The sequence below is a fragment of the Dromiciops gliroides genome, chromosome 6 (assembly GCF_019393635.1).
Source record: "Dromiciops gliroides isolate mDroGli1 chromosome 6, mDroGli1.pri, whole genome shotgun sequence".
NCBI classification, from domain to species: domain Eukaryota; kingdom Metazoa; phylum Chordata; class Mammalia; order Microbiotheria; family Microbiotheriidae; genus Dromiciops; species Dromiciops gliroides.
Window position 1 is genome coordinate 227305921 of NC_057866.1, and position 25938 is coordinate 227331858.

At 37.9% G+C, this 25938-nt stretch overlaps 1 protein-coding gene across 1 annotated transcript in view; it reads left to right on the top strand.

The window, feature by feature from the left end:
- Window positions 1-25938, top strand: part of COL25A1 (collagen type XXV alpha 1 chain) — a 604312-nt gene that overhangs the window by 484302 nt on the left and 94072 nt on the right. Inside the window, 3 exon segments of the mRNA XM_043971186.1 lie at window positions 7690-7743; window positions 11190-11216; window positions 15262-15306. Coding sequence (XP_043827121.1) covers window positions 7690-7743; window positions 11190-11216; window positions 15262-15306 — 126 coding nt within the window.

Below are 25938 nucleotides of genomic sequence, written 5' to 3' on the forward strand. Positions count from 1 at the left end.
TGTCTTCCCTTTTCCCTGTACTCCTGAAGTATTCTACTTTCTGTACCACACAAGGAAGCCCTTAATTGTAAACAGTGTTATGTTGATCACTATTTTTTTCACAGTGTTAGTTTTTTTATATTGTAAACTCCTTAAGGGAAAGAACCATGTTTTTCTCTTACCCCAGATGTATTGCAACACTCCTGTGTTTGAATTTTTCACCTTCCTCTTCTGAGTTATTAGTTCACACTAAAAAAAAAGTTAATTCAACTAGAAAACTAAAAATCATGATAGCAAAATGACCCTTACAATCTTTCCTATATAGCAGCCCTATAAGAAAATGCTAATATTACTGTTCCCATTTTGTAAATAAGGAAGCTGATATCAGAGAGGCTGAATGACTTGCCTAAGGTCACACAGGTGGTGGCAGAATCAAGATTTGAAACAAGTTCTCTGACACAGAACCTTCTGATGACTCCACTTTGACACTTGTCCATAATTACACAGCTAATAAGTATCTGAACCAGGACTTGAACCCCAGGGTCTTCTGACTCAAGTCTTTCTGACACACCATGCTTGAAGGTGTCAATCCAAGTCACTAGTATTAAAAGCTTATTTTAAATGGTCCAATTAGTAGCTTCAGTAGCAATTAGTAGTTCAGTTCCGAGTGGGTCCATGTGTCAATTTCGCTGTTGGTGTTCCTTGTTCATGTTAAAAGCATTCATGGTCAGATGGGGCTGGTGACCAGGTTTTGCAATTTCAGTTTAAGACAGAAACCTATTTGTCAAATGAAAATGAAGCTGCCCAATAGGGATAGATGTGGAAGCTTAGTTGCTTAGTTTACCTTAGAAGTTTAGTCTACCTTTCCAAGTCAGCTCTTTTAAAAGCATAACACAAACAACAACAAAGAAAAAGAAGAATCTTGTAGAGAGTTTTCTTATTAAGCAGTTAGCAGGAGTCAATTATCTTTACATCTTAACTTTTATATTTTGAGCCTTTAGAGAAAAAGAATAAAATTTAAAATTATATTTTCAAAGACAGCTGGGTAGTGCAGTGGACAAAAGGCCAGGTTTGGCATCAGGAAGATTTGAGTTCAAATGTGACCTCAGACACTTACCAACTTTATATGACCCCAGGCAAGTCACTTAACCAATTTGCTTCAGTTTCCTCATCTGTAAATGGGAACAATAATAGCACCCACCTCCCAGGGTTGTTGTGAAACTCAAATGAGATAACAATTGTAAAGCATGTAGCACAGGGCCTGGCACAGAGCCAGTACAAACAAGAAACATCCTCATTTTTACATATTAACTTTAGTCCTTTCAAGTAGTATGTTCTGTACTAAAACAAGCAACCTCTGCTTTCCTGTTTTTTCACTTAATAGCATTTTATTTTTCCCAATTACATGTAAAGATAGTTTTCAACATTCATTTTTGTAAGATTTTGAGTTTCAAATTTTTCTTCCTCCCTCCCTTCCCCGTCTCCCCCAAGACAGCAAGCAAACTGATTTAAGGTATACATATACAATCATATCAAACGTATTTGTGATGTTGTGTGAGAAGAGTCAGAACAAAAGGGAAAAACCATGAGAAAGGAAAAAAAGTGAAAATAGTATGTCTAACTCTGTATTCAGACTCCATAGTTCTTTTTCTGGATGTGGAGAGCATTTTCCATCATGGGTCTTTTGGAATTGTCTTGGATCATCGTATTGCTGAGAAGAGCTAAGTCTCTCACAGCTGATCATCATATAATGTTGCTGTTACTGTGTATGATATTCTCCTGGCTCTGCTAGCTTCACTCAGCATCAGTTAATTTAAGTCTTTCCAGGTTTTTTTGGAAATCTGCCTGCTCATCACTTTTTACAGTATTCCATTCCATTCATGTCCCTCAACTTGCAACCTCTAATTTTCAACACTATTTTTGTAAATAGTTAACAAATCTCTGCCCTTCAACTTCAATCTAGTGAATTGAACTCTTGTGTGTTCAGATGCTGAGACAACTCATTTGCGTAAGGTTTTCCTCATTGATGGAGATTGGTTACTTAGCTCTCCCTACCTGCATGAGAGGCAGAGTTGCTGAGAGCTAGAGAGGAGACTTTTAAGTAAAAGTCATAGTTACAGATATAATTGCAAGCAGTGCATAAACAATATCATGAGGTTCAGTGCCAGGGGATTAGATGTGCTTCTCAGAATCTGAATCTATAGGGAAAACCACCACTGTTCACATTCATTTCTGGTTGCATTCTGGGTGTCCTAGTTGCCAAGGAATAAGCAGACCAAAGTACACTTAAGAAACCCTTGAGACTATATAGATGTGCCACATGAGACTTACTGTCCTTTTGAAGGGCAAGTTAACCAATATTATACACAATACTACTGCAGAAGACAGGAAAGGAAAGCCCTGGACCACCCCCAGCCAAACCATTGAAAGCTTTTTGGGATTTGTTTTTGCCTTCCCCTTCTGAGTCTCTCATATCACTCAAACCCTCACAAGAGTTGAGCTGGTTTGACCAGAGTATACCAACAAGACAGGCAGTATAAAGTTGGCTGAAAGCCCACTGGATCTGAGAAGAGTCACTGATGCTACTGCCCAGCTCTCAACTAAGCTGTCCCATTCCCCAATTGTTGCTAAACTATGAATCCTAGTGCTTGAAGAAAAGCAGGCTTAATTATATAGCATGACAAGGAGGAAAATGGAAACTTTGGTGTCCTTCTCGAAGGGAACTTGAGCTGAGAAGACCCCAATTCTTTATTCTGTACATTTTTGCTTTTAAAATTGTGGTTTTCTTTTCTTTAATGCAGGTATTTCATGAACTACTCGGGTTTATTGACTATGATGATAATCTGTTTGGTTCATAAGAATGGTCTAAAGAAAATGTGTGTGTGGGTGTGTGTGTGTGTCTGTGTGTGTGTGTGTGTGTGTGTGTGTGTGTGTGTGTGTGTAGTGGAGTATATTTAAAAGATTGCCTGAGGTAAAATTACCTGAGCTGTGAATCGTGATTAAGAGAAGGAAGAGGAGATGCAGGGACAAGACCAATGCAGAGTATCCTTAGGGGAAAAGAAAGGAAGTAGTTGGAAAGAGTTATTGAGTCAGACACTTTCTTGAGTCTATGACAGCTTAATTATAGTCCAAAGTTGGGGGGGGCAGTGGAGAAGGGGAGAATAAAAATAATTCTACTGTAGGACTATTGGGAAAAGGGATAAATAGTGTATAGACTGGACAAGGTTTTTGGAGATTGAATATATAAGGAAGAAAGTGATCCACATGAACAGTCTCATATCTAGAAGTAAATCTGCTCTCCCCACCCTCACCTCCACCCCCACCCTGTCAATATATGCTTATGTGCTTATCTTCTCTGAGGTAAGGATCCATTCTGCCAGTATACAGGCTGCTTCACTCTTCTCTAAGGACTAGGAAACACCTACAGATGATTATTAACATTATTTTTGCTCCAGGCTGAACTTTATAGCATTTGGTGAAACTATTGTGCCTGATACAATTGTGCTTAAACTTTTGGCAAACTGCCTGGTTCTAATAGTCTGGGGTCAGATTCCCAAGCCCTCTATTGTGACTATTGACATCTACATGCTGAGAAGAATTATTATTGCAAATACACTTAACAGGCTTGACTGTGCCTTTCAAATTCAGTCACTAGTAATCTTTTCTAAAAGACCACCATCCTGTCCCCTCTTATGTCTTCATACCCAGAGAGATAATCTATGGGTATAGGAAGGGCAGTCGTGTCTCAGCCTACAGCCTGAAACCTTGTTTTCTGGGGCAGTTCTCCTAAAATATTACTGATCTTCCCAGCTTCTCCCCCTTTTTACTGCTGAACCCAGAGATATTTCTAAAAGATTCAGAGTTTCCAGATATTCCCTATGGCAATAACAGTAAAGGACAGAAGCTGGGTAGGGATTTTTTTGAATTCCTTTTATAAACAAAAGAATTGTTTCCCTTCTCCCCTATAGGTTTATATAGCTTTCCTTCCCTGCCATAGTTTATGACCCATCATTTTTTTCCTTGGTAAAATGTATAGAACATGGGAATGGAGGAAAATGTATTGAGGGGAAGAGAAATGAGTAAGAGCTACAGGGATGGGGATGGTGGGTTGGCAACTGCTTAGGGATTTCTGATTTGAAAGTGAAGGTGTCTCATGGGGTCATCAGTATAAAGGAGAAAGTCCCTGAAAGAAAGATGTGATATAAAATTATTTTATGCTAAAAATTTAAATAAAACTGATTCTTGTTCCCCACTGCCAGATTGGAAAACAATTGGGATAGAAATTATGGTAACACATACTGCTGTTGAATGACCCTTTTTCCTGTGGTACTAAATCTCTGTAAGAAGACTAAGTGCCTTTCAACCTCTAGGTATTCTTTATTTTTCTTGAGAAACATCACCTGAACTAGCTGAAAAAAGGCTAGGGTGATGTTTTACATTAGAGTTCCAAGACATTTCTGGTCAAAAGTGAAAGCAGTAAGTCCTTTTTTAAAAAAATTATTTTCAGCTTAAATACTCAAATGGTCATTTGGGAGCAATACACTGGGAGTAGTATTAGAGTTTCAAGTATAGGAGAGGAAGCATCATCAATCTACCTCCATTTAAGATGTCAGCTGCTGTTTTGCTTTATAACTACCTATAGAATTTCCTTATCATTTGGGAGTTTGAAATGTTGTCAGATTTAGGTGGGCAGGAGATGATTCAACAAGGCATAAGAACTATGCTTTTGTAGACAAAGCTAAACCCTTTCATCTTATCATTTTTTTCCATACGTCATTCTTATTTGTTTGGGTAGAGTCTGCTTGTTCCACCCCTATGGTTTTATAGGTGAAGAACCTGAAGCCCAGAGAGGTTGTGACATCATGTGGCTTATCAGCCAGTGAGTGCCTAAAGGAAGGATCTGAACTTAGGTCTTTCTAACACTAAATTTAGTAAACTATTCCATACTATTTCTCTTTAGTTTACAAGAAGAAATATGACAAGCTAATAAAAACTATGATACAATGTATAATAGGAGAAAGGAAAAGAGAGATTGAATTCAGTTTATTAGACAGTTTTTAAGTATCATGGGCAGCCACTGTGCTAGACGTTAGGCATTAAAACATTTTAAATGACAAAAGGTCCTGCTCTCAGTGAGATTACAGTCTACTGAGGGACCTATAAAGTATATATCAATAAATACCATTCCGGGTAAGGGATATTAGAAACAAATGAGAAATGCAAACGTTCCTTTGAGGACTAAGAGGACATGGGCATTTAGGAGTATGTGAGAAGGCTTCCTATAGGAAGCAGTCCTTGAATGGAGTCCTGGAAGAAGAAAAGGATTTCAGGGGTTGAGATGAAGAAACAAATTCCAGGTATACTTCTGATATATGAACATCATTAGCCTGCATGAATTCACAGAGGCAAGAGATGGCAAGACATGTTCAAGGAATAGTTAGTAGTACAATTTAACTGGAATATAGAGTGGGTGAAGGTGTGTGCTGTTGTTGTTTGGACTTTGCTCTTGAAGAACAGGAGATGATGTCATGACTTGCAGTGAATTGAATTTAAGTGACTGAGGGCTGTACAAAGTCACCAGCCTCACTCTCTCCTCCAGAGCCATCTGGGTCTAGTGGCAAGATATACATCAGGGCAACTGGATATGGTCCCGGATGTTTGAGGCAATCTTGCTTAAGTAACTTGCCCAGGGTCACACAGCTAATAAGTGTCTGAGATGACATTTAAACTCAGGTCCTCCTGACTCTAGAGCCAGTGCTCTATCCATTGTGCCACCTAATTGCCCTGCAGTGGGTGAAAGGGACTAAGTTAACATATAAATAGGAAAGCAGTTTTGAATTAAAACACAGAGTCTTAAATTCCAGGCCTATTTACAAACTTGGGTGAATGGGGAAACTAGCAAGCTTAACAAATATAGAGAATTGAGGAGTTATTAATTTGTGGGGTGGAGAGCTTGAGTTTTATTTTGGGTTGGTTTAATTTGAGGTTCAAATAGGATATGCAGGTGGAAATCTCCAACATACACTTGGAGATATAGGCTTAATGCTTTAGAGAGAGATAAGTGCTGAATGCAAAGATTTTAAATTCATTGCTGTGAACAGATGAGACCACCAAGGGAATGTGGCAAGAAAAAGGGGCTTGAGGCCATCTCTTATCCTTCCTGTACTACTTTCCATAGTATATATCTAGTTCTAATACCAACAGATTCTTTAATGAAGAGCTCATCTCAATTCAAATAAACAAATATGAATTAAGTACTTATTTTAAAATATTTTCTCCAGTTACATATAAAGATAATTTTAACATTTATTTTAAAATATTTTCACTTCCAAATTTTCTCCCTCCTTCACCCTCCCCTTCCCTGAGATAGTAAGCAATTTGGTATAGGTTATACATCTTCAATCATCCAGAACATATTACCATAGTAGTCATGTTGTAAAAGCAGACATAGATCCAAAGGAAACATACACAAACACACATACACACACTATAGAAAGTGAAAAATAGTATGCTTTGGTTTGCATTCAAACTACATCAAATTCTTTCCCTGGCAATGGATACCATTTTTTATCATGAGTTCTTTGGAATTGTCTTGGATGATTGTATCACTATTGTATTATACTATTGTATAACTAGGTCATTCCCAGTTAATCTTCGTACAGTATTTCTATTACTGTGTACAGTGTTCTCCTGGTTCTACTTACTTTTCTTTATTCATAGCTCTTTCCAGATTTTTCTGAAATCTGCCAGCTCGTTGTTTATAGCGTAGTAATTTTCCATTATAAGCATATACCATAATTTGTTCAGTCATTCCTGAATTGATGGGCATCCCTTCAATTTGCAATTCATTGCCACTACCAAAAGAGATGGTATAAATATTTTTGTACAAATGGGTTCTCCCCACCCTTTAAAAAAATCTCTTTGGGATACAGACCCGGTATTGCTGGGTAAAAGGGTTTGCAGGGTTTATAGCCCTTTGGGCATGATTCCAAATTGTTCTCCCCAATGATTGGATCAGTTCACAACTCCACCAGCAGTAAATGTGTTCCAAATTTTCTACATCCCCTCCAACATTTATTATTTTCTTTTCCTGTCATATTAACAAAACTGAAAAAAATGCCTTCTCATTGAGAGGGGTTGAGAAGGAGAAAAGAGAATTTAGAACTCAAAACTTTAAAAAAAAGTTAAAAGTTACATTTATATGTAATAGAAAAAATGAAGTATTTGAAAAATAAAAAAAATTGAAACACTTTGTTGGAATTGACTTATAAAGGGCCTTGAATTTCAGGATAAGCAATGTGGACTTAATGTGGTAGGCTCCAGAGAGTAATTTGTATAATGGAGTAAAGTAGAAAAAGAAATGGGGCAGGTATGTAGTGGATAGAGTGGTAGGCCTGCATTAAGGAAGGCTCATACTCCTGTGTTCAAATCTAGCTTCACACACTTACTAGCTGTGTAGCCCTGGGCAAGTCATTTAAGCCTGTTTGCCTCAGTTTCCTCATCAGTAAAGTGAACTGGAGTGAGTGGCAAACCACTCTCTCTTTGACAAGAAAACTCTACTGGGGTCACAAAGAGTCAGATATGACTGAAACTACTTAACAACAACCACAGAAAGAGAATAAAATTATAGTCAGATGGTCTGGGTTCAAATTCTGTCTTTAATGCAGGTCTTGTCATCTTCTTTAGTAACATCTTCTGTTTTCATTTGAGGGTGAACCTGGCTTGCCTGGAGCAGTGGGGCAGAATGGAACACCTGGGCTTAAGGTTAGTTGAAAGAAAAAGTCATGTACATTTGCTGTGTACTATAAAAATCTGCATAAAACATCATGTTATTACCATTTTTGATGTGCTTGATAAAAAAAAACTTGAGTGGACTTCTTTGCCTATTAATATTAGAAAATTTGTCTTTATACTAAATGAAAAAAATATTACTTGTGGCATTTTATTAATGTTCATTATGCTTCTTCCTGATTTAGAAAACAAATAGAATATAATTGTCTCCCCAACCACCAGAATTTTTTCCTACTCTTTTCAATTTTATTGATATATTTTATATTCACATTCAACTCATTTCTAAATATATCCCTCATCCCTTGTAACAAGAGGTGGAAAAACAGTACAGAAAAAATAAGCAATGCGTTTACACACATAGTCCCCAGCTCTACAAAGAAGGCAGGGAGGTCCATTTTCTCATCTCTTCTTCAAGGCCAAGCTTGGCCATTATAATTTCATAATATTCAGTTTTTATTATTTGTTGTTGTTTTCTTTCCCTTTTATGTTTTTGTAGTCATTGTTTTCTTTATCTTGCCTACTTTTTTATTTTACTAAACATTTAATAGGTTTTGCCCATGCCTCCCCATGGACATCAGTTCTTTTTCTTTTCTTCTTTTTTTAAGGGTTGGTCTTCCTCTTTCTTCTAGACTAAAAGTTCAGGCCTGGTCTGCACAGACCTGGGCTTGCTCTGATTATCAGTAGAGTATTGATCTACTCCATCCCAACCTGGGGTAGTTCAACCTTCCATTCCCAGCCTGGTGCCCCCGCCCCCCCCCTCCCTGCCGCCCACAATTAGCTCATGGCACCACAGAATTCCCAAGCTCAGGAGGTCCACATTAGCCTCCCCAGTAGCTGGCATTACCATCATTAACCACCATGCCTGACCTATATCAGTGCTTACAACAAAATGTTTTTCCATTCTATTACCTGAACACAACTTGTTCATTCATTCTCTCAGTTATTGGGCATCTATTTGGTATCTAGCTTATTTACAACCACAGAAAATTGGCAGACATTATTAGCTATTATTAGAAATCCCTGGTTCCCAAGATGACTTTAATTGTTTCCCTGATGATCAGTGAACAATAGTTCATATTTATATGTAACACTGTAAGGTTTACAAGACATTTTCCTCTAACCATTCTCTCTGAGGTATGTAGTCTAAGTATCATTGTCTTCATTATATACATAAAGAAGTTAAACTCCCTCTTAGCAATTAAGTTTCAGGGCAAACACTCAAAACTAAGTCTTCTCCTGCAAAGTCTAGAGTGTATTTTCTGCTCCTTCACGGTGACTTTTTGCAAAATCATGGACCACATTTATGTTCCCTGGAATTTTCCATTCTTTCAAATTATATATATATATATAGTTTTTTCTGTTACTGGTATATATATATATACACATATATATATAGTTTCTGTTACTGGTCCTAGAAATTTGCCTATTCAATAATGCAACATTTCTGTAGCAGAATGGAGATATAGTTCTATTTAAAAAGCTAATATACATAAGACCTAAATAGTTAAGAAAGGCCCTGAGATGGTTTGGGGCTATAGTTGTGATTGATTTCTGGGGAATTCCAGGTTTTCTCTTTCTTGAGAAATGAAGGAGTCTATTAAGGACAATATAGGTGGCAAAATAATTCAGATAAATCCCCAAAGCTTTACTTAGTGGAACTTCCTTTAAACAGCAGGATTCTGTCTAATCTTATCAGTTGTGTTTTTGTGTATCTCTACCTACCTACACATACCCATCAGATGATTTCACAGATCACATCACTATTGACAAGTGCCAAGGACAGACTTCAAGTTTATAAATGTTTCCTTTACCCATAAAGAGAGGCAAATAAGCTACCTCCCTCTCTGGTTCTGTTTCTAAAATGCCAAATGATTGGAATTTATAAGGAATTCATGTTCATGATGTGTTGCCTAGCAACCATCTCTCTAGGTGTTGGATGATGAGATTGGCCAGAAATACATGAAGCCAGAGGGTCACTGTTAGCTCCCAAGAATGAAAAGAGAATTGCCACTGAAACTAGGTTATGAGTTTGAAAAAGACATGGACATCATCTTAAGCTGTCCTGTCAGCAAGAAGACGTGAGAGCACTGGAGACTTTTGCTCAAACTTTTCACAAAAGCAGCTATTTCACAATGCATATAATTCATTCTAGGACTTTTCATCTTTTCTGTCCTTTTGCTGTAAAGTTATATTGAAATTCTCTTTACCCCAGGAGTTTTCCTGATTTTGTACTTTCAGAGCAGAAAAGACTCTCATAACATTTCTAGGTTCTTTCACATTCCGGTATTCTCCGGAGGGGAATGTAATATCCCAGCAAACAATGGATTCAGAATCTACTGTTGTGGTTGGGAGGTGGAGGGAACCAGGCTACAGAGGGTATTATGTCGCTGGGACCATTCCATTGGCTCAAATCATTCATGGGGTTTTAAAATCCATACTGCTGAATCTGTCTCAGAGTTGGAAGTTCAGGGACAGGATAAGAACAAATAACCCAGGGGACCTTTGCTCCTGGGCTTGACAGGGCCAATCAGAGATCTTCCTGATTCCAACTCGAGCAGACTTTCCACCACACCATTTATCACACAGATGTGCTAACTTATTTTTTCAACAATTTATTTCTTTGGTATTTTGATAATAGTGAGACATTGTTAGCCTCTTTGAGGCTAACTTCATTTATGTAACAGTATGAGATGTGGTACTTCCTGCATAAGCCAACCTAAATTTAGGAGAAATCTGAAAGCTACACTAAGCAATGTGTTTTTTAAACAGAAACTTTAAGCAAAATGAAAATTTCCAGACTATTTACAAGTGCTGCCATGGAATCTAAGCCACCAATATCCATATGACAATATATTGAATATGTTTTATCTTTCCTTAGATCTCAACAGTCATGCAAAGAAGCAAGATGATACCTAGGTTTGAATGGTCTGCCCCTATGAAACCAGTGCCTTTGGTTTCAGGCAGCATGTAGCCAGTATCCACTGAATGACAGACTTTTTGGTCAGGGAAGAATCAATAAGTCATTTCACTTTACAAATTAGGAAACCGAGAAAGGAAAGTGAATTACCCATGTTCACATTCTCAGTCAGTAACTGAACTAGAATAAAAAAACCAGGACTCCTGCCTTCTTCTCCAAAACCATATAGCCAATGGTCAATATCTCATTTTGGAGGGCAGAAAGTTCTTTAGAGCTCATCACCCTTAATATGAAGTCAGGTGTTTTCTTGTTGATTTTAAACTGACATACTCAAATTCTGGAATCCCTTTATCCTAGTGTTCTAGAATTTAGTGGATAATTCCTCTTTATGTTCCACTTTATCATGAACTTATGTGTAATATCCCCAATGTATGCTCCCATCTCATCAACAGTATGTAGGTGAACATGTGAATAATGTACCTCCATCTTTTCTTTTTCTCAGGGCAATCCTGGAGAACGAGGAGAAAAGGTAAGATTGCATTTAGCTCTTTCCCCACCTAGAATGAGCTTATTATATATATATATATATATATATATATATATATATATATATAGTACCTACTATGTGACAGGCAATGTGCTAAACACTTTACAAATATTATCTCATTTGATCCTCACAACAACACTGGGAGGTAGTAGAGTGTTGTTGTTCAGTCATTTTTCAGTTGTGCCCAACTCTTGGTGACCCCATTTGGAGTTTTCTTGGCAAAGATACTAGAGTGGTTTGCTATTTCCTTCTCCAACTCATTTTATAGATGAAGAAGCTGAGGCAAATGGGGTTAAGGATCACACAGCTAGCAAGTGTATTAGGCTAGATTTGAACTCAGGAAGACAAGTTCTTCCTGAGATCACTTTATGACTTAGCTGCCCATTACATTAAGTGATTTATCCAAGGTCACACAACTAGTACATATTTGAGGTCAGATTTGAACTCAGATCGTACTGACTCCAGGTCTAGTGTTCTATCCATTGTGTCATCAATCTGCTGGGGGCGGGGGGGGGTGGGGAAGAATACAATGCAGTACAAAAATGATAAAACTTATTGAAATTCCCACATTTATATATAAGGAGCTAATTTAATCTATTCTAGCCACTATTTTTTCCTTAGATTTCTATTAGTAGAAGAATGAAATTATACAATTTTCATATAAGAAAGGGCATGTTGTTGTTTAGTTATTTTTTTCAGTCACATTCAACTCTTCATTGACCCTATTTGGGCTTTTGGGGTTGTGACTCGACCAGGGTCACATAGCTAGTAAGAATCTAAGGCCAGATTTGAACTCAGGTGTTCCTGACTCTGGGTCCAGTCTGCCACCAGACTGCCCAAAGAGTTACTAAGACAGAGCTACCCTAAAAATGTTCAATATCCCATGCCAGACTTTTTAAAACTTCTCAAACTCACTAGACCTGCAAAAATTTGGCTCATTAATTATAGAAATTTAGTGCTGAAGTAAATAGATCATCCAACAGAAATATGGATAATTGAAACCTGAAATTTTTCAAATGGAAGACAAGACTAGGTGTTAGAGTAAATATTCATGACGGGTGTTGAGTATATGAAGGAAAGGGAAGGATCAGAGCAGGGGGCTCTTATTCAGGGGTCCATGAATTTTTTTGTCAATATTTTGATGACTTTATTTCAATATAATTGGTTTCTTAATCCTATCCAAATTGAAGGCTTACAAACATAATTATAAGAAAGGTCCATAGAGATCACTAGATCACCTGTATCTGCATGTGTGTGTGGGGGGTGTATGGGGTGTCATGACACACACAGAAAATTTTAAGAACCCCTGGTATAGAGGAAAACACTTTAAGCAATCTCTTAAAGTCTACACTGAGCATCTTTCAGGCCATGTCTATAGATCTCAAGTTCTGTTTAGGCCTAATAAGCTGATCTGGCAACAGACTGTGATAAGGGACTCATAGAGTCATGGAATTATGGATCAAGGAATTTAAAAGACTTCAAAAGGCATCTAGTACTGCTTTTTCCTATTGTTATTGAAGAACTCAAGACCCAGGTGTGCTAGGCAAGCAACCTCCTTACTTACTACAGTTAGTAAATCTCAGAGCCTTAGCATTAAGGTATTTAAAAACAAACAAACAAACAAAAATCCAAACATCATTAACTCATTTCCCAAGGAACTGATCTCCAAGTTAGTGGCAAGTTTACTTATACAATCCAAATCATATATCTTGGAGGTCTTGAAAGATTAGAGTACTATTAGGCTGCTTATCATAGATTCATCAACATTTCATTAAAAATAAATATGTATTACTTACATTTAATGCTAAATTAATTAAAAAGAAAGGGGCAGCTGGGTGGTCCAGTGGATAAAGTGCCAGGTCTTTCTGAGTCAGTCTTTCTGAGTTTAAATCTGGCCTCAGACAACCTGTGTGACCCTGGGCAAATCACAACCCTATTTGCCTCATCTGTAAAATGAGTCAGACATGACTAAATAACTCAACAACAACAAAATAAAAAAGAAATCACCATCGATGAAAATTATTGAATGTATCACATTTACATCAAGATACATACAGAGCAATACAAGACATATTTTGTTCCTTAACATCAAAGGACTTATAAATCTGTTTGAGGAGACATAATATAGACTTTTTTAAAATAGCAAAACCAAGTCTCATATGCTAAAGGAACAAATAATAATGTAGGCATCTGATCACCTAAGGCTGAAAATATACTAGAAGAGACATTTGCTTCCAGATAGTCAATTTATATTTAGCCAATTAGGTTGCAGGAGCTGGAACTTAAGCTAGATTTTCAAGGGTAGATGTTAGACAAAAAAAGAGGCAAGCATGTTAGCTAGGAGAAACCATAAAACAGAGAGGCAGAGACAAAAATGTGAACAGGATGATTGAGAATGATTTTGATGGAGCAGGGAGTTGACCTGGGGAAGCAGTAGGAGATAGGATTGGGATGTGCATAGAATACAGAAGACTATCAAGTGTCAGAGCATTAATGGTAAGAGTTTTCATACGTGCAAAATCCCATATCCTTGGAGAAGTATAAGTATTAGAAAAAGGAAAATGAAATTTGTCACCTCTTAAAAAAGTAAAATCAAGTATTATTAAGCATCTACTATGTGCTACATACCACAGCTAGGTGATGCAGTGGATAGATTGGCAAGCCTGGAATCAGAAAGACTCATCTTCCCGAGTTCAAATATGGTGTCAGACACTGACTAGCTATGTGATCCTGGGCAAGTCATTTAACCCTGTTTGCCTTTATTTCCTCATCTATAAAATGAGCTGGAAAAGGAAATGCCAAACCATTCAAGTATCTTTGCTATGGAAACCCTAATTGGTGTCACAAGAGTTGTATACAACTAAAATGACAGAACAATAACAAAAATGTTCTAGGCCCTTTGCTAAGCAGTAGATTATACAAAGAGAGACAAAACAGTCTGCCATCAAGGAGCTTATCTTTGAGTAGGGGAAACAGCATACAAACAGTTATGAACATACGAAGTATAAATAAAAAATAATCTGAGACATAAGGTATCAGGATTCATTAATTTCCTTTTGTCGCTATTAAAAGAAGAAATATATTAATGATACAAATCCAGAATAATTAATAGCTTAAATTTACCTGGATCATTACATTACACCAAAAAAACATAGCTTAAAAAATACAAAACCCTTCAAAATTTCACAGCTATGTCCTTTCCCATTGATGTTGGGTTTCAGCTTGGATTTATATCAGGATCTTGAAATTTATAAGATTTCTATGCCTTGTAATAATCCCTAAACCCAGAGTCATCCAGCCAAATCTGGAGAGGAATTTGAGAAGCTCTGCCTCCAAAAATTCCCTGTACTCATACATTCAAGCCAACCATCCACAACAGCCACCTGACAGAGATGCTGAAAAAGAGAAAGATTATGGGAGGGAAATAGAGCCTTAGAAAGAAGAGAGTCCTTCAGGGGGAGAAATTAGGGGGGAAATCTAGATTATAGCTGGAATAGATGAATACAACTGGAATCTTTGAATTGTGTGTAAGCATCTCTGTCCTGCCAGTAATCACAGTGCTCTTCAGACTTGACCTGAGTTAGCTACACATTCATGGAGCAGTTTGGGAGGTAATGCATTCTGTGGGGGAGATTAAAACTCATAGTAGGGATTAAGGAATTGTTAAATTGATTGTCAGCTGTCAGCTGACTTTATGAGTCAAAGAACTATTGTCTGAGCTGGGCCTCAGACTATAATATTATTTATAATGCATCAGACCATGTACCTATCAAGCATATTTTCCCTACTTGTTTAAAATTAAATTGATGAAGATATTGTATCAATGACATTCTGTGGTCATTTCCTTTGTCCTGGTTGTTTTATTCAGCCAAGTTAATTAAAATTCTTTATCTTTGTGGCTTTGCAAAGAATTTGTAAGAGACCTTAATTTGGTATATTATGTACAGGGGAAGTGGATAGAAGAAATATAACATTACTGTGTGAGACATCCAAGACCCTATCTCATCCTCTCTCTTTTTCCCCTTAGGGAGATGCTGGAGAGAGTGGACCCAAAGGTGACATGGGTGAAAAGGTACATTTTTGTGTGTTTGAAATATTAAAGTATATACACATATATAGTAAAAAATATAATCTAATTGAAGTTATGATGGTATATGAGTGTGGGTGGTTAAGGTAGAATTTGTGGGATTATAAAAATGAAAAGAGAAGACAACTAGATTTATCCAACTCCTTAGAATGATGCATCACAATGTTTAGCATATAATGTGGTATGTTTTGTACAAACACAGGAAAAGGGAGATTTTCTTCTAGAGAATGGATGGCTAAGCTCCTAGTATTTGGATTTTCATTGAAGAAATGCCCCCTTACATCTGCAAATGAGATAATTCAATTTCAACACAGAGAAATCGCTATTCCAGCCTGATTTATTTTGTCTAGTCAATTAAAAAAGGTATACTTTCAAAGCAAAGTGAAGAGATTGAGTACTTTCATTGTACAAACAGAGGTAATATCATTTAACTAAATCCTCTCCTGTTGGGTAGGAAATTTACATCAGTATGAAACGGAAATCCACAATGTTTGCGAAACTGGGGAAAAAGTTGTCTATTGTCCTTAATTGTCCTTTTTGTCACTTTCCAGAGATTTCTAATGATAATTTGAGTATGCTACATAGGGGAGTTAAAAGATAAAGTACTCAAGACTCTAGACTCTAGAGTCCCTCAAGAGGGACTGGACAAGTTAAGAGACTGAGAAAGAGTATGTAACTGTTCAACTGTAGGCAATCAGCTTATAGTAAGGCAGTTGGATTATTAGTTAAAGGGCAAGTAGGTAGCACCGGGCTTGCAGTCAGGAAGACCTGTATTGAAATGTGGCCTTAGACGCTAGCTGTGTCTGTGACTGGGCAAGTCACTTAAACCTGTTGGCCTCAGTTTCCTTGTCTGAAAAATGAACTGGGAAGGGTATCTTTACCAAGTAAATCCCAAATGGGGTCATAAAGCACAAGACTGAACAATAAAAATTATTGGTTAAAGCAAGCTATGAAAATGGTAATTTAGGAGCTAATGGTCAGATGAATAATGGATGGGCCATTATATAACTTCTACAAAATAAGGGATTTGTGTTATGATTCTTGTAACTATTAATAAATAAATGGCATGTGTGGTTGGGTAAAATCTTAGTTGTATTTGTTAATCTCAGGGCAGTCGTAATTTATGAATATGATGCACATAGAACCATTTTTATTACAGGCAGATGCATATGCCATGGTATTTAGTTGGGATTGTCATTGAAATATTTCCTATTAATAAGGTTAATGACATTTTCCTGAGGACCCTAGAAACCAGCAACATAAATATGAATACTATATTTTCTTTTAGTTTACTTTTGGAAGAAAGAAATACGTTAAGGTTAAACTTATGAGGTAGGCAGTCTTATTGTCCTAGTTTTGTAGATGGAGAGAGCAAGGCATGAGAAAGCTGAATAACTTGTCTAAAATCACAGAGCTTGTAAGTAGAAGAGATGGACTTTGAATTAAAGTCACCCAGTTCCAAGTTAAGAAAAAAACTTCTGATGGATTACTTGTGTGGATATGTATAAATACATATGGATTTATTAAAACTATAAAGTTTTGAAGTGGATTTATGCAAAATATCCAGCACAGTGCTTAATAACTTTAAAAAAATAAATTAAACTTAGCCTAAAGGAACAAAAGCCATTTGCATATGTTTAAAAGTATAATTTTGAATGGGATTGTGGGGTTAAAAAAAGTATAATTTTTAAAACACGTGCCCATGATGAATTTTAAAATGTCATATTTTATTTTCAAACTTAACAAAACAACTCCTCATTTTAGGACATATTCAACTATCTTCAGCATTCCCTTCCTGCCCCCCCTCCCCGCACCCCACCCGCACCCCACCCCCGTTACTCTATTTGTAAAAGTTTCCTAATTTTTAACTTTTAAAAAAAATCAAAACAAAAGTTCCATTATTTCACATGAAAACTGAGGGGAACTAATTTGGATAGTATTTTTATTAATTCAGCAGGGAAAGATATTCACAGATGGACAAATACTGTGTATATTTGGTAAAAAATAAATATAACTTCACTCCTGTTTGCTCAATTTTGGATGATTACCTAATTACCTAATTACCCTATTTTTGATTTTAGTCTCTTTAACCAGACAAATGGGGGATAAGATCATGTTAATGCTTTGTTTTTGTGGATTTTCTATCTATTTCTTTATATCAGTTAAGAAGGAAATGATTTCAATAAACTCTGAGTTAGTCTAAACTCTGGGTTGTAAATAGAAATATGTATTGTATAATATGTAACCTGAACTGTAGAGTACATCTCTATGAATGGTATAATTTGAATATAATTTTTAGTATAATTTACAAAATGCTACATCTATAATATAATTTATTTCTAGTCTTTTCATAGCAGTTCTGTAGTGGTAGGTAATACTCATTCATCATTTACCAAAGTTTGAGGAGTAAAATCAGAAAAAAAATTATTTTTTTCCATCAGTGTAATAAATTACATCATTGACTGATCATTTTAATAAGGATTTTTTTCTCCCGTTTTGATCCGATGGTAAAACAATCGAACTTTCCCAGGCTGATCATCTGGAAATCCTGGAAAACAATAAAAGCACTGAGCAATTGTTCCCTACAGCCAGCAGTTAGAGGTATACCTTAGCATGAAGAATGACTTAGCAGAGATTCCTTTTACTCTAGTGAAAGGTTTTTTAAACAGAGGCAGATAGGTTTTTTTTTGTTTTGTTTTGTTTTGTTTTGTTTACTTTGCTTTATGTACATTAAAAACATGATTCTGGCCAGAAGGATCCATGGCATAAAACAGGTGATGAATCCCAGTGCTGTATTGCTATTAAAAAGTTAAGGGGGAAAAAAGGTTAAGGAACTCTTATGATATTGTTCCTGTTAATCTAATATTTAAAAATGCCAACTCAGATCCCCTATTTTGTTTTCCTGCTATTGGAAAGCACATAGTTTGTCCAGCACAGTGAATGGTTTTGAAATCACCATCTTTCCTTTCTCCTTTGGCCTTATCACTCTGATATTTATCATTTCTGAAAGTTTCCTTCCTCCTCTGGATCAAAAGGTTTCCATTCAGTCACCACGTTCGATCTGCCTTTGCTTGGAACTCTGTCTTCCACTCTGACTCTCTCATTGAACCTTAGTCCAAAAGTTCCTCCCAGCCAACACTCCATGCTCCCTTTGCTCCCTCTGAAACCAAGTCCTACTCAAGCTTGAAAGAGGGCCAGTAAAGCAGGAATACCACAAGGCTAAGAGAGAGAAACCATGAGTCCCAGTCTGGCTTCATCACTGACTAGCTCTATGACTGAATAAAGCCCTTTATGCACATTATGGCTGGTTATGTTACAATGAGAAAGATCGGCAGCATACTCAGTTTCTTTCTCACTATACGTGTGAGAAATCTGGATGGAATAGGGGATGGAGCATTGCTCTTGGAGTTGGGAAGACCTGAGTTCAAATCCAGCCTCAGACACTTTCTAGCAGTGTGATCCTGAGCAAGTGTCTTAAACAGTTCTGCCTCAGTTTCCTCAATTGTAAAATGGGGGTGATAAGGTTATCACCTTCCATGATTGTCATGAGGATAAGATAATATTTGTAAAGGACTTAGTAAGCACATTAAGTTCATAATAAATGTGTGTTTCTTTCCTTCCTGTATGTATGCAGAAATATGATTTGGCACACAGTAAAAGGTAGATGCATTTTAAGGTGAAACATAGGTGGAAAGACTTTGGAAATAGAAGACCGGTTAAAATCCCAACTTTTTCACTCATTACTGGTATGACTTTGAGCAAATCATTCAGAGTCTCTGGACTTGAGTTTTCTTATCTGTAAAATGAGGAGGTTGGACTCGATGGGTCCCTGAGACCTGTGATGGTATGAATCATGACAGTATGCTAGGAGAAAATGCAAAACAACATGTCACAACAACAGAGACTTCCTGAGGAAGCTCGACATGCTTTTCAAAGTTTGAGGATGTCATAATATTTTCAAGTTCCCAAAGTTCTTTCAAAAAGTGTGAAATTGGGGCAGCTAGGTGGCGCAGTGGATAGAGCACCGGCCCTGGAGTCAGGAGTACCTGAGTTCAAATCCGGCCTCAGACACTTGACACTTACTAGCTGTGTGACCCTGGGCAAGTCACTTAACCCCAATTGCCTCACTAAAAAAAAAAAAAGTGTGAAAAAATAGAAAATCCACAAAAACAAAGCATTAACATGATCTTATCCCCCATTTGTCTGGTTAAAGAGACTAAAATCAAAAATAGGGTAATTAGGTAATTAGGTAATCATCCAAAATTGAGCAAACAGGAGTGAAGTTATATTTATTTTTTACCAAATATACACAGTATTTGTCCATCTGTGAATATCTTTCCCTGCTGAAACTTTCATTTCTAAGCCATTTGACTCATTGAGAAACTGAGAGTTTTCAAGGTTCAAGGTCTTTGTTTTAATCCTGTATTCTTTTCATTTTTGGAGGAAGGAGAATTATAAACACTAATGTCTTATTTCTACTGCTTGCAGATTCATCCCTTAAAATGTTTCACTTATGAATGCCTGCCTCTCAGTGATGGCCTGGCCACTTTGGAGTTATAAAAATTCCTTTAGACTTCTCAGTTGTACATTCTGCAAAGGAAAGGAAATCATGCATGTCTATCAAAATAAGATGGCTCAGATTGTCATTAGTGCAACAACCCCTCGGAAAATTGTATCTTATTTTTGCTCCACTTCCTGTCTTATGGAAACTATCAGGAGGAAATCTGTCCCTGAGTCTTGTCAGGAGATTGTCATGTAATGGAAGCATTAGTAAAAATGCCAGAGCTATGGCAAAGACAGCAAATTCTTTTGTTCATCTCTTTGTTTTTGTAAAATCAATTCAACAAGACATTGGTGCTCACTCACCAAAATATGAACTCTAGGGATAGTTTTCCATCTGAAGTTGGCATTATGTGGTTGTTCATTCCAAAGTTACCAGTTACAAAATCCAGTGACATTTTTGGTCCTCAACCTTCTTGATCATCCCACATCCCACATCCACGATATTCTTTCCTCACTGGGTTTTCAGGATACCACAGTTCTGTCTAATCAGTCCTTCTCAGTCTTTTTTGCTGGATCATCATCCATGCCCCACACCTCCTTCTGTATATACATCACACACCTGTGTCCTGGGCTATGTTGCTCAACACTTTTTTAGTGATCTCAGTTACCATGAGCTCAATAATCATTTTTTTCAGATGACTCTCACATCTCCACATCCTAACTTCATCTCTCTCCTTTCTCCTACAACATCACCTCAATATCCTAATATGTATGTCCCATAGGTGTCTGGAATGAGCCTTGTCCAAAGCAGAACTCACTATCTTCACCTCCATCCCAAACCCACTGACTTCCAAACTTCCTTATTTCTGTTGAGAAATCCAAAATCCTTCCCAGGTTTACAACGCGGCAATCATCTTCAACCCTTTGGATCTTTGGATCATAGGACTAGATTTAATGGTATATGGTATTCTAGAGGTCATTGAGTCCTACACTTTCCTTTTGCAAAAGAGTTACAAGATCTCACAGCTGGTATGTGTCTGGGGCAGGATTCAAACCAGGACTTCCTAACTCCTAGTCTAGCACACAATCTGCCATACAATGTTACTTTTACTCTTCCTTGTCCCCACCTAGCCAATCAATTGCTAACTCTAGGCAAAATCAGCTCCAAAACATCTCTTGCTTCTCTTCCCTTCTCTGCAATTCTGTAGCCACCAAGCCTTGATCACTTCTACCGTGAACTCTTCCAGTCATCTCCTCATTGCTCTCCCTGCCTCCAGTCTCTCCCCCAGTCAGTCCTCTGCATGCTTGCCAAACTGATATCTGTAAAGCACAGGCGTGACCCTGTCATTCCCTTGCTCAAAAAGCATTAGTGGTTCCTTTTTGCTTTCAGGATGAAATGCAAACCCCTCTGCCTGGCAGTGAAGGCCTTTTACAGTCATAATCCAGCCCATCTTTCCAGACTGATTTCAGATTTCTCTCCCTCACATAAAATCCCCTCCAGAGGCACTTTTATTTAATCTTTCCTGAACACAACAGGCCAGCACGTGCATATTTGCCTCTGTGCTCATGCTCGCATGGCTCATCCTCCTCTCAACCACCTCTTTGAATCCCTGCTTCCTTTCAAGATTCAGTTAAGATACTTTGCTGAAATGATACCTACACTATTCCCTTGATTTACCACTAGAGTAAGCCTGCTGATAAAGGAAATGGGGTTAGTTTGGCGTGACCTGTTCTTGAAGCATCTTCTTTTTGTCTCCTTCTTCCCTTTAATGGCCCATTCTTGGATCTTGCTAGCGATTAGAGACAAACTTAGAGTCTGCAGACCTGATTCTCTTCCATTCTAAAAATTAGAGCATTTAATTTCAATGATCACTGAACAGCAGCAATCTCATTTCAGCAGCAGTTCTTTCAATAGCCTTTGGATGTGAATTCATCAGTGACACTTAGGTGCTTTATTTTTAAAAAAACCACCTATTTTCCTCTTTTTGATATCAACTCCCTCTTAGCAATTTTTGTTCTGTACTTTCCTGTCCTTTTGGGGCCACAGATTATTCCGCCCCTCCCCATAAGGAAGCGATGATACATAAGCAAAGCTCTGAGTGGTTCTATCTTCAACATATTGTCAAGTTATCATCCCTTTTATACTTAAGTGATCCTTTCCATAAACTCGGGCAGCTGGATGATACAATGGAATGCTAAACTCGGAGTTAGGAAGGCCTGAGTTCAAATCCAGCTTCAAATGCTTCCTAAATGTATGACCCTGGACAGGTCACTGTTTACCTCAGTTTCCTCACCTGTAAAATTAGGACAATAGCAGGGTTGTTATGAAGGTCCCATGACATAATTATCAAGTGCTTAGCACAGTGCCTGCTGTTTTCCTTAGTCATCATCTTTCCCCTATATAATTTTTTGGGGGGTGGGGTTGATGTGGGGGGGTTGTTTGTTTGTTTGCGGGGCAATGAGGGTTAAGTGACTTGCCCAGGGTCACACAGCTAGTAAGTGTCAAGAGTCTAAGACCAGATTTGAACTCAGGTACTCCTGAATCCAAGGTCAGTGCTTTATCCATTGTGCCACCTAGCTGCCCCTATATAGTTGTTTTTAAAAGTTATTTTTATTGCCCTTGGCTTTCCTCATGAGCTTCAGTTCATTCTGGCTCTTTAATAAGTCTAACTTTTGAAACTATTTCTATTTTTTTCATTGTCAATGAATTTGTTCTCTTTGGGTCTTCAGACTTACCTTCTTAAGTCCTTCCCATCCCTCATGAGTTGACTTCCCCTGTTGAAGAATCCTGTGTATCCTGTCCCGGAATCCTTTTTTTGTTGTTGTTGTTGGTTGGTTGGTTTTGGGGGTTTTTGTTTGTTTGTTTTTGTTTTTGTTTGGTTGGTTTTTTGCTGGGCAATGAGGGTTAAGTGACTTGCCCAGGGTCACACAGCTAGTGAGTGTCAAGTGTCTGAGGCTAGATTTGAACTCAGGTCCTCCTGAATCCAAGGCCAGTGCCACCTAGCTGCCCTCTGAATCCTTTTACAAGATAAAATTCTCATTAGGGTAAGCTGAGTAGTTATTAGTTGTTCTTATTCTCGGAGGAAAGGAGGGAGGGAGTGTGTGTGTATGCATGTGAGAGAGAGAGAGAGAGAGAGAGAGAGAGAGAGAGAGAGAGAGAGAGAGAGCGAGCATACGCCAGCATATGTCTGAAAAAAAGAAAGTCTCCCATTACTACTCTAGCAGGCCTTCATGTCAAATTTGTATTCTTGTTTCCCAAACTAGGATCTCTAGTTACCGTGTTTGTTGTCTTTATTTTATACATTTGTGTATAGCAGGGTGTTCTGGGCTGTGCCTGACTCTGGTTCATACCCTGGTAGTTTAGGTTCAATAATTAGAATAAATTGAGACACTCATGAGTCATTCAACAATTGACAAAAAGAGATTGACTTGGCCAAAGTAAGAGAAGGATATTCAATAAAGATAGGCATTGAGAACATCTTGAATTGATTAGGCTGAGGGATGTCTTTCAGACATCTCAAACTGGATGTCCGGTAGACATTCAGTATGTCCAAAATAGAATTCAGTATTTTTCCCTCTAAACTCTCCCCTCTTCTACATTCCCCATTACTGTTAAGGACAAGACCATCCTTCCAGTCCCTCCGGCTCACAACCTAGGAGTCATCCTCTCTGACTACTCATATCCAAACTGCTACAACCCTGGTTTGCCTCTTTCAAGTCTCACCCCATTCTAACCCATTTTCCATTCAGCCACTAAAGTGATTTTCCTAACATGCATGTCTGATCATGTCACTTGATAAACCCCTATTGCCCCCAAGAACAAATATAAACTGCTCTGCTTGGTTATTGAAACCTAGCTCCCTCCTACCTTTCCAGTCTTCTTGCACCTTATTTCCAGACATGTACTCTTTGATCTAGTGACATTGGCTATTCCATGAACAAGATACTTTCTTTGTCTATCCCCCATGCTTAGAATCCTCTCCCTTCTCCTCTCCAACCACTGACCTCAGTGGTTTTCCTTTAAGTCCCAACTAAAAATCCTGCCTCCTACAGAAAGCCCCTGTTAATTCCAGTGCCTCCCTGCTTATTGTTTCCTATTTATCCTGTATATGGCTTATTTTGTATAGATTTCCTTGTATGTTTTCCTTCTTCCTCCATTAAGAAGGGCAAAAACTTGAAGGGCAGGAACTGTCTTCTGCCTCTTTCTATATCCCCCCTCTCCCCAGGAACGGAGCCTATAGGTGCTTAAATGTTTATTCCATTGAATCTAATGGAAAGAAGTGTACTTGGAGCTCTTCATGATAAGGAAATGACATCAGCAGTGTGAACCTTTAGTCCCCTGAGCCAATTAAGCCTGGAAAAAGATCTCAATACATTTTAAGAAAACAGTAACTTGATGATCTGCTGCAAATGACTGTTATTTTCAGCAATGCAGTGATCCAAGGCAACTCTGAAGGACGTATGAAAAACACAGTTCATATACTGTAAAGTTGCTATCTAGCTATACTGTCTAAAATTATCTAATGAGTGGTCGCCAATAAATTAGAAGCTTTAGCAAGCATTTATTAAGGAGAATAAGAATTTGGTGAAGAGAAAGAGAAAGAGGCCTAGACTCAGCTATCTATCTCAGGGAGCCAGCGTCTCCAGCTCCTCTCCCACCTGAGGTCCTCTCAAAAGAGAGAGGGGGACAGCTAGATGGCACAGTGGATAAAGCACCAGCCCTGGATTCAGTAGTACCTGAGTTCAAATCTGGCCTCAGACACTTGACATTTAACTAGCTGTGTGACTCTGGGCAAGTCACTTAACCCTCATTGCCCTGCAAAAAAAAAAAAACAACAACAAACAAACAAAAAAACCCAACAACAACAACAAAAAACCCTTTGGGGCAGCTAGGTGGCTCAGTGGATAGAGCACTGGCCCTGGATTCAGGAGTACCTGAGTTCAAATCCAGCCTCAGACACTTAACACTTACTAGCTGTGTGACCCTGGGCAAGTCACTTGACCCCAATTGCCTCACCAAAAAAAGAAAAAAAAAGAGAGAGAGAACCACCCCTTCTTCATCCCACAAGCTTCCTGTGAAAACTGGAATCGTCCCATCCACATGCACACACAGCTCCAAGCTAATCGGCTGGTAGCTTTGATCAACAGTACCCATGAGCAAATGTCACTTCCTGATGCCAAGGAACTGACCTCCCAAGCCACATGGCTTGCCCTCAGACGCCTTTACCTCATGGTGGAGCTTTCCTACAGTAACTCTCCAGCAGTTGGCATCACTCCAGTTGTTACACTACAGAGAGATAACTGATGGTACTTGAATACCAATGGAAGTAAATTTTGTTGTTGTTGTTAGGTCCTTTTTCTAAAAGTTTTTTGTGTGTATGTGTGTGTGCTATGTTTTGCACAACTGCGCATGTATAACTTATATTTAATTGCTTGAGTTCTTAAGGGAGGATAGGGAAGAAGGATGAGAATTTGGAGCACAGTTTTAAAAATCAATGTTACAATTTGTTTTTACATGTAAGGTTGGGGAAAATTCTAAATAAATAAATAAATAGAAAAGGGGGGAAAACAGTAACTTAACATGCATGGAAGAAGGGCTAGGATATTGCTTTTGACACATAGGGGTTAAACACATGGGGAAAAAAAATCAAATCAGTTTTCACTAATTTTCACTAACATCTAATTGAAATTTATCATTTTCATTCAGTAATTAATTTTAAATAATATCCTGAGGAGTTCACAGGTTTCATCAGACTGCCAAAGGGGTCATGATCCCTGGTGCATAAATGTGTGTGGCTTTGGGTTTTACTGGTGCCTCCTTTCTTGAATTTTGTCCCATGTGAACTTCTGGACTCTCTTGGTGCCATTTTTCTTTTTTTATTGTAGCTATTCTCTTCATTGTAGCTGGATTCTAGAACTTGAATTTCTTTCACAATAACCTTTATAACTAATCACCAAACCTCTGCTTAAAACCTCAAGTGATGAAACTTGCAGCCCTACTTTTAAATAGCTGTATGGTAATTATTGGGGAGATTTTCCTTATCATGGACTAAAATGTGCTTCTCTGCAATATCCCTTCATTTCCCCTACATCTGCCCTGTAGCGCCAAACAAA